Source organism: Acanthaster planci, linkage group LG02, assembly GCF_054643075.1.
Source record: "Acanthaster planci isolate LZ-2023a linkage group LG02, COTS_SCS, whole genome shotgun sequence".
Taxonomy (NCBI): Eukaryota; Metazoa; Echinodermata; class Asteroidea; order Valvatida; family Acanthasteridae; genus Acanthaster; species Acanthaster planci.
The window spans coordinates 1,584,136-1,597,743 of record NC_141778.1 but is presented as its reverse complement, the minus strand read 5'-3'; the positions used below and the strand labels follow the sequence as shown (position 1 = coordinate 1,597,743).

The following is a 13,608-nucleotide window of genomic DNA, read 5'->3' as shown; positions in this document are numbered from 1 at the left end:
GTCAGAAATATCATTGAAGCCCCAATCATTTGACGTTGGCATTTACGGAAGCCAGTAGGTGGTAATAGAGGTATTTTTGGTTAGTCTTTGGAATTTTTGAGAACCGTTTTCACCTTACTATATGTACAGGCGTGGTGGGTTAGTATGACGATCCCGTCCAAAATCGAAAAAGAGGAATATGGTACTAACGCTCCACTTAGAGCTCAGGCTCTGCATACAAAGAAACACATGGACAAGATTGAGGCTGTCCAGTCATGCCAGTCGCAGGGCGGGACTGTCACTCAAGATTATAAGTAAGAGCAGCTCTGATACAATGCTAAAAACGGGCCAAACTTCCCCTCCTACAGCAGAGAAGATGGAACTTCCCCTCCTACAGCAGAGAAGATGGAACTTCCCCTCCTACAGCAGAGAAGATGGAACTTCCCCTCCTACAGCAGAGAAGATGGAACTTCCCCTCCTACAGCAGAGAAGATGGAACTTCCCCTCCTACAGCAGAGAAGATGGAACTTCCCCTCCTACAGCAGAGAAGATGGAACTTCCCCTCCTACAGCAGAGAAGATGGAACTTCCCCTCCTACAGCAGAGAAGATGGAACTTCCCCTCCTACAGCAGAGAAGATGGAACTTCCCCTCCTACAGCAGAGAAGATGGAACTTCCCCTCCTACAGCAGAGAAGATGGAACTTCCCCTCCTACAGCAGAGAAGATGGAACTTCCCCTCCTACAGCAGAGAAGATGGAACTTCCCCTCCTACAGCAGAGAAGATGGAACTTCCCCTCCTACAGCAGAGAAGATGGAACTTCCCCTCCTACAGCAGAGAAGATGGAACTTCCCCTCCTACAGCAGAGAAGATGGAACTTCCCCTCCTACAGCAGAGAAGATGGAACTTCCCCTCCTACAGCAGAGAAGATGGTACAGCAGCTTAGTCATGTTGCACAAAATCATCCATCACGGGGTTGACATGGACATAAGAGATTTCCTTGATTTGCAGGAACCTCCATCATCTTGTTGACAAATAAACACTAAGAGCTGCAAGACAAATCAACTTTTCATCCCACAGTCTGTGTCACAATCCCATCTTCATTTATTCTTTCCTAAGATGGCAAGAGATTTGAATAAGTTGCCAAAACGCAAGTTATCTAGCTTCAAAACAGCACTGCAAAACAATCTACAGCTGAAATGAACACCCTGGACGTTAGTCGCAATGCAAGCTGGGCTACCCTAGGCCTACTTCCTGAACAGTAAGGCACTACTACCACTGGCTCCTCCTGTCCAGCAGGTATGATCAACCTTGTCAGTCATACTGTTCTCATCTAGGGATATTCATCTTGTACCCACATAACCGCTGATTTTAGGGGTGTATTTTCAAGTGGTGTTTTATATTGGAATAAATAGGCCTACTCTGTGAAATATTACAGGGGCGTAAGCCTACATGTAGTTGGCAACCTGCCATGGTGCGACTACTGTGGCAGGCAGGACTGTGGGCAAAGTTCTACATCCCATGAGTATGGCGGAGGACAGTGAGCAAGGGGGCATTGCCTCCCCTAAAGAAAAAGAAAAGTATGGATGAAAAAGCAAAGAAACAGAGAATGATGAAAGGGGATAACAGTCATCAGTTAACCCTAACCCCCTAGGCCTTTTTACTAGGAACCATCCTGAATCCTCCAAAATCCTCCGATTTTCAGCAATAAAAAAATTGCCCAAATCCTTCAAAATCCTCTGGCAATTCCTGTCATTATGTTGAGGCAGTGCGAATGGCGCTCTTGAGCTGTGCAGTTGATTCAAAAGAAATATCGGGCTACATTTGTGCTTGACTAAGCACAGACAACTTAAGGTCTAATCCACGACCTTCATGTATGGCATCCTTTGAAAGCTGAAAAAAATTAATGATGCTGACTTTCAGAACATCCAGGAAATAGCTCAGTGTCATGCTGTATCCAAGTTTAATGAAATTATGTCTGATGTACATGTATTTTTAATGCAACTTTTACTAGATGAGTAGTTTTGGTTGTATTTTTCCCTTCCACATTTCATGTTTTTTCATTTCGCCTTGTTCAAGGTCTTTGCTGTTCCCCTTCTAAATTGTTAACTTTTTTATTACCAAATGACATGTCTGTAATGTAACATAATGTAATTGAATTTAATATTTTTGAAACTGGTTTTCATGAAATGCTTTTGAATTTGATAATTTTATTTTTATAGTAAAGATTGCGGTAACACCATGTATTTATCTCTTCTTTGAGTATGTGTGGTTCTGAGAAGAACCGGGGAATAACTCGACGTTTCGAACAGTGTACTCTGTCCGTCTTCAGTACAGTACACTGTTCGAAACGTCGAGTTATTCCCCGGTTCTTCTCAGAACCACACATACTCAAAGAAGAGATAAATACATGGTGTTACCGCAATCTTTACTATAGATCTAGTTTCTTTCACCATGAAAACCTTTAAGTCTTATAAATTTTATTTTTAACATACATTCAATATTCTGTAGTTTTATCTCCTGCAACACTGGGAGAGCAAATTTCATGTGAAAATGTTTTTTACTCAAGAAGCATCTTAAATCTTGAATGACAAGGGAAAGAATTCCATATACATGTACAGATGCCACTGATTTTTTCCCTAGTTACCCATTAGCCATTTAATGTCGAATTCAGCCACTAGAACTTTTCAGACCAGTCTCATAGGGTCCCGTTGGTGGTTGGTAGTGTTGTCTGGAGAAAAGTCCATCAGTGCCTAGGTGGAAAAATCCAGCATCATACTACTAGCCAATGACATACATGTAGGGAGATGCATCATGTATGGTACATTGTATAGGATGTAGAGATCATGTGCTCAATCAATTACTTAATCTTCTCCCCCTCCTGTCAAGGTTTCAAGTTAACACCTGGGCAGTGGAGCAAGGAAATGATCTCCTTTTATGGTATACATGAAAATATAATTCCGCTGAACTGGAAAATAAGAGGTATTTTCTGGGCAACTCATGGTGTCCCAACAAAATCCCAGAAGGACCTAGCAAATAAGTACAAAAAGCACGGTGTGAAGTATGATCAAGGATCAAGCCACTGAAATCAACAACTACAATATGAAACAACTGGCTGACTCACCTTGCTGCTTAAAGCTTTTTGGCGGCCTCATTTATTTCAAACAAGAAATCACAGGTATACTTACAAACGGATTCAATATTGCAATTGCTGCAGGATTTTAAAGAAAGTTAAATCACTAAAATGGTTGCTCCCTGTTTCTAGCAGGATTCAACAGGGCTACACAACCTATATATTTCTGTACATCTTGGCCAATTTCAAATGTACGTGCATGTACATGGGCATGGATTACTTTCACTCTTAAGTCTAAGAATTCTTTTTGTAAGCTTAGCACATACATGCTTGATTTCTACTGTTCCATTAGATTGAATAGTACAGCCCAAAATTTAGTACTCGGTAGAAATGATATGGAGAGCAGTCTACATACAGTATGTACACCAAAATTCTATTAAAGTAAAATATGGGGGGCAAAATGTACAAAAAATAAATTATGATAAAAGTTTTACTGGAATGTACACTCATCAAATTTCTCAAAATTTGCAACTGGTTGTACACATACATGTACCCTTCAAACATTTTCCTGGCTCAGTGTAAGCCGTGTGAGCGTGAGCATTCATTTCAAACTGCTATTTTTGACAGAGCAAAAATCCTAGCTGCAGATCCTGCAGCTTGCAGATAGCCTGCTGGCGCTGGATATTTCCAGCTACATGTATCAATACCTATGCAACACTTAAATGTCATTTGGTCCTGAAAGATCCAAATGAAACCTTTTTTTCACTGTAAAAAGCATTTTCCACAACTAGCCGTAAACAGATTGCTACATCCAGCTTCCACTGTTTTTAATCAGTTATGATCTCAGTGGAGGTCAGTCCTTGCTAAAATGCCATAATGGCAAGACATCTGGGACCCCAAAAAATTCAATTTTCCCCCAAAAATACTTTCAAAATGCACTAAACTCTTAATAGAATTTTAACACAAATCAGTAAAGTGTTGTCAAAATACTGCAGTCTTCTCATGACGAGAGTATTAAATTGATCTTCCATAACAGAATGATTGCATGGCCAAGCCACCAAGCGGTGAAGGTACATGTACCTCCTTACATCAGGGTAACCACTCGCCTGCGTGTTAATAAAGATTAATAAATAGTTTTGTCAGATCAGAAGAGGCACTGGTATTTGTGCCCCGGGATACATGTAAATAAACTGTCCCCCTTTTAGGTTACCTTTGCTAATCTGGGCTCTGTTCCCTACCACAGCATTGGGGCCAGAGTTACAGAAGTCAACCTATAACATATGGTATGTTGGCATGTGTACTAAGTGAATGCCATTCCAACTCCAACAAAACCTTTTTTGAGTTCAAAAGAGAAAAACTGATTATGTTTTGGAGAAGTTGGAAAGGAGAGCAATTAACTCTCATGGGCTAAAATGGTGGAGTTGGGCCTTTCTTTTAACGAAGTAGTCAGTTGAATTCATTGAATTCTTTTGAGTCTGAAACTCGGACCATCTGTGCTGGAATATTATTGGAATATTATTGAACAAAAATTCAAACGAGATTCAGATAGCAACTCAAATCTTCATATTTTGCCTGAGTAACCACTTGTTACTGTTCACAACACCAAGCTCCACATTTTCTTTAAAAGACTAGCTCATGTACTGGATTTAGGATGAAAGGAGTGTACATCATGCACCTCATTGTTTTTGCTTTCTCTGTGAAAAGAAGTGTTCAGTTGTACATGTAACTTTCTGCTTGTCCTGTGAACAGGCAGAGAATTTGAATTGATCACAACAAGACATGCTCAGAGTGATGATTGACCTGCCAACCTGTTATACTCCTTCCTTAGGTCAGGCAATACTACACAATAGATTAAAAGGTATTTATATGAGCTCTCAGTTCATTTAAAATTCTAATCTATTATGTGGTGATGCCTGACCTCAGGAAGGAGTACGACAGGTTGGCAGGTACATGTATGCATGTAGTTCATTGAACTAGTCTTTGTAAAAAACAGCTTATAAAATAAATGTACGATTTTTGTAGTTTCTGTGAGTTGCAGGAGTAAATAGTCTATTTTCAAGATTAAAAAAGTCAATTTAGAGAATGATAAATAAGTAGCAAGATTTTTTTCATCATGATTACCTTGGTTAGGGTGGAACTCCTGCCTTTTGATCTTGTTTGTTCATTGCTTGAATGTGGCACTTTCAGGTGTATATTTCTACAATTTGATTTGCTTCAAGGTTGCTGCCGGCTCTAGGATGTCTTACCATGGTTAGGTTTTTGCTGCTCAATCTGCTTTACCTGATCTGTTGGCTGCTGAGGGATGTCTTGGCTTTGTTTGATTTCTTGAAGGTCACTCGCAGTCTAGTTGGTGAGGGATGCCTTGGCTGTGGTGGATTTCCACCTCTACATGTACATGGTCTGCTTGCTGTTGTGGGACTTGTTGACCATCTTGGTGGATTATTTGCAGCTCAATCTCCTCTCGTTGATGTGGGCTATTTTGTCTTCTGTGGATGTGGACGTCTTCCTGGTCTGCTGTCTCCTGTGATACATCTTGGTCTTGGTGGATAACTTGTACCTTAATCTGCTGTTGTGACAACTTCATAGTGTCTCTGCCTTGTTGAGGATCTTGTAGCATCATCTGTTCTTGTGACTGCTTTTGAGTATCTCGGTGTCTCCTGAAACAGCGGCAACAGCATCTAGGATAGAGGTGAGAGAATGCCTCCCTGAAGGCTTTCTGGTATTCTGAATTAATGCCACCATACACCAGGGGATCCACTGAGCAATTGAGTAGCTGAAAGATAGCTACAGCAAATGACGCAATTCTCATTGAAGGTAACAATTCCATTTTACTTAGGACAGAGAAGTTGGACCAACAGTAGACTAAATATATGGTCATATATGCAAAGATTGTACCATGTAGGACAAAAAACTGTGTTTACAATGAGCATGAGAACCACTTGTCGCAGTCGGTGGTTGTCATCATGCGTGGATGTAATCTGTGGTTGCTGCCTCAGTTTCTTGACAACACAAGCATAGAGGAAGGTAACAGCAAACAGACAAACTGTATTTGTTAACATTAATGTTACACCAGCTACATACAGTCCTGCATCATTTCCCCATTTTTCTGTTGAATAGCGTGCAGACCCTATGATGGTAGCGATGATCCATATTTTGGCTAGTCGTTTGGCAGCCTGAGCTTTGCTGGATTCTGCTCTGTGCTTCAGTGGATGGCAGATAGCGTGAAACCTCTCATATGCTAATGCAGTCACGATTGAATATGAAGCCATTTCACTTGAATTTGAAATATATGCCACAATGCATGCAGCCAACCAGCTCTGTGAGAAAAAAATGTTACCTGTGAATTGACACATGAGGAATATGCTGTCAGCCACTGCTAAATTGCCTAAATAGACATTGACAACAGTACGCATGGATGGAACACGTACAACAACGTACAGGAATGTCACATTCAGCAAGAGACCAATTGGTACCGCACACAGGATAACGTAATAAATAATGTCCTTCAAGATGTCGTCAAGCCTGCCGAATTCTTCCCAGGCCTCAGTTATCTTTTCATTCTCATCCATTGCATTTAGCTTGCCAACAAACACAAACAGATGATAAACAACAAAGTTTGAGGGATTGAGTGTTGTAGTTGGATGTGATCTATGTCTCTGCTGGTAAACAGGTGGAAGTGTGTGACTGATTCGATCTTCAACTTGTACATAATTATGAAGATAAAAATTCCTGAAACTTTGAACGTTGAAACTGAAACTTTGAGTTCATGTTGCAGAAGCAAGACAAACACGTGTATGTAGATGAGGTGAGATGATCTTTCTGAAGAGGTCTTTACTTTGAAGAAATGATGTTCCTTTGATTACTTGTCTTTTTAAGAACTTTCTGTGGAGGTGTTGCACAGGAACGGGGCAAACACGTGTACATGTATGTTAAGGCGGTGAGATGGCAGACTTCTGAAGAGGTCTTCACTTTGAAGAGTAGACGTTCCTTTGATTACTTTGTCTTTTAACTTTCTGTGTAGATGTTGCACAGAAATGGGGCAAATGAAATCATTTTTGTAATTTTATGAAGTGATGCATAAAAGTAAAGAATTTATTCAAAGGATTCAATTGGCTCACAAAACCTGTGATTTATTTGCATAGAGCTTCAACTCTTCATTAGCAAACATTTATCGGTATCTTTAAAACAAATCAGCATGCTTGTACAGTGTAGTTAAACCAAGAGACTGTGATGCTGCTGTCACTTATAACATACTAAGCTCTTGAAGCCACTGATGGGCTCCTATGATTGGCTGATTTCCTTCATCAGTGTACCTCATTTGCATACTTTAAGATCACCATGTTTGGAGTTGAAACTCTATAGGTACCGCAGACCAGCTATCTGCTCACAAATATCAGTCAAGACATTCAAATCAGTGTCAGATTCATTGCGTAATTGGTAAGTGATCTTTTGTTATGATAAAGAAGTTGACTAAACTGAAACAAGGAAAATGTCTGTTTCATCCAGCCATGAAGGTGTCATGAGGAGACTTTTTTAGTTTTTCATTTTCAGTTTTGATATTTAGTCATTTTCATTACGTTATCTCAGACAGCATTGTTTCACCAATGTTCTGTTCTTTATCTCCTGTCAGGGTTTTTCTCAGGAGTTTTCACGACAAAGCTTTTGCATCAATGACCTTGTCAATGATCGTACAGACTTTGGATTCTGTCAACCTGAAGCAGTCTTCCTGAAAGTGAAATCCAATCACAGGAATACCAAACTGCATTGATTTACTTTACTTCTTTTGTTTACACGGATGAAAATGAAATCACATGACTGAGACTGAGTGTACTGTTTCAGTCCATCATGGAAATTGTCAAGCACTCTGTACAGATTTCCTTTTTGTGCAGACTAAATATTGTTTTAATGTAATACACTTTTTATAAAGTAACTTAGGAAAAAAAGATGAGTCATAAATTTTTTTGAAAATCTTAATTTTTAAAATGTCACTAAAACTTTTAGAGAACTTGGTCACTCACATGTACAATGTAGAGTACATGTTGAAATACACCTGCATTTGGATCACACTTCACCCACCTCCCTTGTTTGTAAATGCTGGATGTGCTGCTATGGTGTTTTTCTTCTATCATCGCAAGGTGCAGTCTGCATCATCTCTAAAGGTTTTTATCACCAAGCCATCCAAATGGCCTCCTGGATCAAACCCACCCTGTTTGCATGGTTAAACTCAACTGCCTGAGCAAGGAGTGGGCCGAGCTGCCTCAGTGTCATCATGAACACATGGGATCTGACAGCTAACCTCCATGTGTCTGTGGGATGACTGATCAAACAGCAGACCATTTCATAGGGCACTGCTCCCTCTGCTGTCCCCAAATGGCATGTGAGGATTGGTGCATTCTTTAGTTCAGTCTCTTTTCTGTATAATTCACATGGGTACTCCAGTCTAACACCTGTCATTAAACATAGCCCCAAGATACTGATGTTCAGCAACGCGTTAAATTTCACATCCTTCAATAAGTACGGGAACGTACCACCTTGTGAGCTTTATGGAAGCCAGCCATTTCTTTTATCTTTGACAAATTCGTAGGTGTTTTCACAAAGTGACAAAAACCCTGAAAATCGGTAATTTTTTGGTCTAGAGTTTTTCATACCATTTTACTTCCTTTGATCCAAAGAACAAATTAGCGGAGTTTCAAAGCAAAATGTTGCTTACTTATCTTGTTACCATAAACCATAAACAAACAACGAACAAAAAGCTTGGTCTCTGTTTTTCTCCGTTTTCATGAAGTGACAAGAAGTTACATCGTTAGTAGGGCAAAAGTAGAGACAGTATACACAATTCCTGCAAGAGTCAGTGTGTGTGTGCACATATGCCTGTGAACAATGTTGAACATGAACACCTGCGCTCGTGTAATGGAACAATTTTCTTAGCGCACATTTTTTCACGAAGTGACAAAAGTGTGTAATGCAATAGGAAAAAATAAAGACCTTTGGGTTTTTCTGTTCTCATGAAGTGAAAAAAAAATTATTAGTTTTTATTATGAATTATTTTTTAACTAAAACAATATGTCAGCAACTACAGTAAGTGTGGATTTGGACTTTCCAAGTCTTAAAATTCATGACTTTGAAAAAAATTCCTCAGTCAGTAACATAAAAGTGATCTAAAATGTGTATTGAAAGAGGCTGGTATTTCAAACACGTTTATCTTGGATTGTCCAGTTGGCAAGATTTTGAGGTTTTGTCACTTCGTAAAAACTGAAAACACCAATGAATTCAATTCCGAAAAAATTAGTCAACAGTTTGCTACAGGCTAGCTTATTTGATCCAGGTAGGCAGATTTGTCATTGTGTGTAAGACCAACGAGAGCACTATCATCTGATTTTTCTCTTTCTATGTTTTATTGATCATACAAATGCAAAACATACATTAGAAAGAAAAAGCACAAATTATACGCAATTAAGGAGACTGAGAAAACAGGAGAGATAAATGGAAAGTATAAAAGAAAAAAATTCAGAAAAAAAGTGGGGGCCATGAAGAGATGTAGAAAGATGGTCACTGTACATCTCCATTTGAAATAATTGCATAGGGTTTACAGAATTAGAATCGAAATTTCCATTTTTTATAATGAAGACTAAGGGTTTGATTTTTAATAGCAATCTTATATTCTATATGATATTGATTTTGTAAAAATAATCTTAACCCCAAAAAGGAAGGCATTTGAATGTGGAATTTGCACCTATATAAATAAAACTTAGTACAAAGAAAAACATACGTCAAAAATTTGTTATGGGGAACTCCAAAAAGAATTCAAATTTCCCAAACTGAAATGGGGGCTTTGAGATTTTAGTTGATAAAAGACGTGAGGTCTGACAAGATGGGTGAAACATGATCACACTCATAAAAAATATGAATCAAAGTTTCAGAACATCTATCACAAAGAGTACAGTTTGGAGAAACCTTTCTTCCAATTTTAAAAACAGTATCATCTGATTTGATGGGCAGAGATTCTGACACAGAAATCATCCAGATATGAACCTTCTGAGGCCACTGATGGGCTCCTCTGCATGGCTGATTTCATTCCTTTAGGCCCATTATGCATAAATCACTGCTTCATTTGCATCCCAAGCAGCAATTCAAGACATTCTCATCAGTGCCAGATTCATTATGTAATTGGAAATTGATCTCATAACATGATAAAAAGTTGACAAAACTAAGGGAATTGGACACAAACCAAGGAAATGGACCGTTTATGCAGCTGTGAATGTGTCAGAAATGTTTTTTCATTCCCTTTTCCTTTTTTTAAATTTCCCAAATTTATGACTTTCAGACAGCATTGTTTCACCACTGTTTTCTATCATTCCTAACTTCATCTCCTGTCAGGGCTGTCTCAGTAACTTTTCAGCATGAACTATGGTGTGAACATGTGCACGTACCTGTACTTGCAAATGGTTGTACAGACTTTGGACTCTGTCAATATGAATTAATTACTCTGAAACTGAAATCAAATTTAATACCTACACAGCTGAAACTAAAGACTCTTAAACAACTGAGACTGGCAGGCAATGTACAGCATGTGGTTTTCTTGTGTGGACTGTGTCAGAGTAAAACCTGTCATACACTCCACAGTTTTTGTACAGACTGTAGGAAAAAAAGGGCGTGAGAAAATATAATATAAAATGTAAATTTCCAAGATTTAGAACTCTACTTGTTTTACGTTTGTATCCTGAATGAAAAGCAGAATGAACTTCAATACTTGTACTTTCTCGTAGTTTCCATATTTTAAATTTCAAACCAGTTTTCTTTTTTATTTGAGGCCTCTGCTGACCATACATGTATGTACTACCTGACATTGTCCACATTACGAGGTACATCTTGGCCGGTACAGTGACATATGCAACGAAATCCCTTTACTTAGGACTCTGCCAGTAGTGGGAACACACACACAAATCAACTAAACAGAAAAGAATTAGTTTTAAATTCGCCACTGGCCAACTGGCCTCTGGCATTTAATTAATGAACAAAATTAATTGCATCATTTCAAATATTTACAATTTGACAGTATGGATTCAAATCATTGAATCAGCCCAACAAGTTTCTCGGCGGTAATTCACAATCTAATTAGCTCGTGGCTCTAGCCAGCAAGTAATCGAATCAAGTGCCATCTTTAAACAGTTGGATCAGTACTCCTTACTGCATCTACAATTATACAGCAAAAGCAGTAATTTATACAAAAATAACAGAACTACAGGAACTACAGGAATGGCTGAGATGGGGCACAGGGCACAAATGCATGAAGATAGAAAATAAACTTACAGAATTTGTCAGGATATCAATGTGTTTCAGAAGTGGCATTCATACATGTACATGCAACAGAAACAAATCAAAACAGCATGTTGCCTTTGCCAACACCCAGTCGCAAATCCTCGACAGGCAATAGTGGGCTCTAGTTTTTATACAGAGTGCCCAACCCAGTTTTCAAAAGAAGGAATGTACATGTAAGGGAGTGGCCCTCCATTCTCTGGTGATACAAAATAATTCAAATGTAAAGGACTGATCTACAGACTGCACACTGAGCTCTGCTCAAGCTTATCCAACTTAACAAAAGAGTCCTGGTTAAGAAAAGAACAAGCCAAATTTTCAGCATGCACTGAGCCATGAGCAAACACAAAAAAGGTATTCTAATTGGACGTCAAAAGGCTTTTTGTTACAATATCCAGAGAAGAACCTTCCCAGTGAGGGTATTCCTCAATATTTTTTTTATTCCTGTTCTTAATTTTGGTTGATGGTAACTTTTCCCTGCGTTCTATTTCCTTAGAGCTGATATTTAATTCTGGCACACATACATGTACATACAGACAGAGATGTACATGTAGTTCTGAACAATGAGTCACTCGTACAAGTTTTTCTCCAAAGATTTCTTACCACTCAGTCTGTTCATCTGGTACATGGTACCGTAGGACTGGGGTTTCTTTGTCCTGGTGGATGTGAACCTTTATACCTGGTCTGAAGGCTGTAGTATCTCAGCTTTGTTTGATTTCTTGAAGTTCACACTGCTTGTCTGGTTGTTGAGGGATGTCTTGGCTGTTGTGGATTTCCACCTCTACATCGTCTGCTTGCTGTTGTGGGACTTGTTGATCTTGGTGGATTACTTGCAGCTCAAACTCCTCTTGTTGATGTCGATTATCTTGGCTTCTCTGGATGTGGCTTTCTATCTGTACCTGTTCTGTTGGCTCCTGTGGGACATCTTGGTCTTGGTGGATTACTTGCAGCTCAAACTCCTCTTGTTGATGTCGATTATCTTGGCTTCTCTGGATGTGGCTTTCTATCTGTACCTGTTCTGTTGGCTCCTGTGGGACATCTTGGTCTTGGTGGAGCGCTTGCAGCTCAAACTCCTCTAGTTGAAGTGAAGTATCATGGCCTCTGCTCAGGTGGACTTGTACCTGGTCCATTGGCTCCTTTGTGACGTTGTGGTCTTGTTGAATTAGTTGCAGCTCAATCTGTTCATTTTTCTTCTTTGGAGTGTCTTGGCCCCTTTGGGTTTCTTCTAGTCTCATTTGTTCAGATGGCTGTTGGGTAGTATATTGGTTTCTCCTGAAACAGCAGCAACAGTGTCTAGGATGGAAGCAAGAGAATGCCTCCATGAAGGCTTCTCGATATTCTGAATTACTACCACTGTACACCAGAGGGTCCACCGTAGAATTGATCACTTCACAGATAGCAGCAACAAAGGCTACAGTGTTTGCTGAATATGTCTCTTCAATTCTGCTCAGGGTAGACAGATTGGACCATTTCTGGGCTAATTCCATTATCTCATGTGCAATATTGGTGCTATTAAGGGCAAAAAAGACAGCAGTATTTATAATGAGCATGGTAACCACTCGTCGCAGTCGGTGGTTGCCATCCCTTGTGGATGTAATCTGTAGTTGCTGCCTTAATTTCTTGACAATGCCAACATAAAGGAAGATAACAGTGAACAGACAACCAGCATTTATTAACAAGAACAGCAAATGAGTTACTGGTACAACCCTTGTTATTTTTCCTCCCCATTGGACTATTGAATAATATGTAGACCCTGTGACAGCTGCAATGATCCATATTTTGGCCAGTCTTTTGGCAGCCTGAGCTTTGCTGAATTCTGCTTTGTGCTCCAGTGGATGGTAGGCAGCATGGAACCTTTCAAAACCCAGTGCAGTCACTGTGAAATATGAAGCCAGTCGGCTTGGTATGGAAATAAATCCTATAATGTATACAAACACCAAGCTTTTGTTGTCAGGCCACACTAACCAAATGAACACACATGCGAGGTGGATGCTGTCAACTACTGCTAGATTGACCAAATAGATGTTGACGACAGTGTGCATGGATCGGACACGTGCCACAACAAAGAGAAATGTCATATTTAACAGGAGACCGATCGGTGTCATGCAAAAGTTAACTACATAACTGATGGCATCGAACAAGTCATTTTGCCTTTGGATTTCCTTCAAGGCCTCAGCTATCTCTGCATCCTTATCCATAGCTGTAACAGAAACTTGTCACCACAGATGGCAAATGGCACAGT

General features: G+C 39.5%; 1 protein-coding gene across 1 annotated transcript; it reads left to right on the top strand.

Moving 5' to 3' along the window:
- The first annotated feature begins 251 nt into the window (after positions 1 to 251).
- On the top strand, positions 252 to 3,549 carry LOC147799787 (uncharacterized). Its single transcript, XM_087132463.1, has 2 exons — positions 252 to 909; positions 1,097 to 3,549. Exons 1-2 carry the CDS (start codon positions 385 to 387, stop codon positions 1,178 to 1,180), a joined length of 609 nt encoding a protein of 202 aa, XP_086988589.1. The 5' UTR covers positions 252 to 384; the 3' UTR covers positions 1,181 to 3,549.
- The last annotated feature ends 10,059 nt before the right edge of the window (positions 3,550 to 13,608 follow it).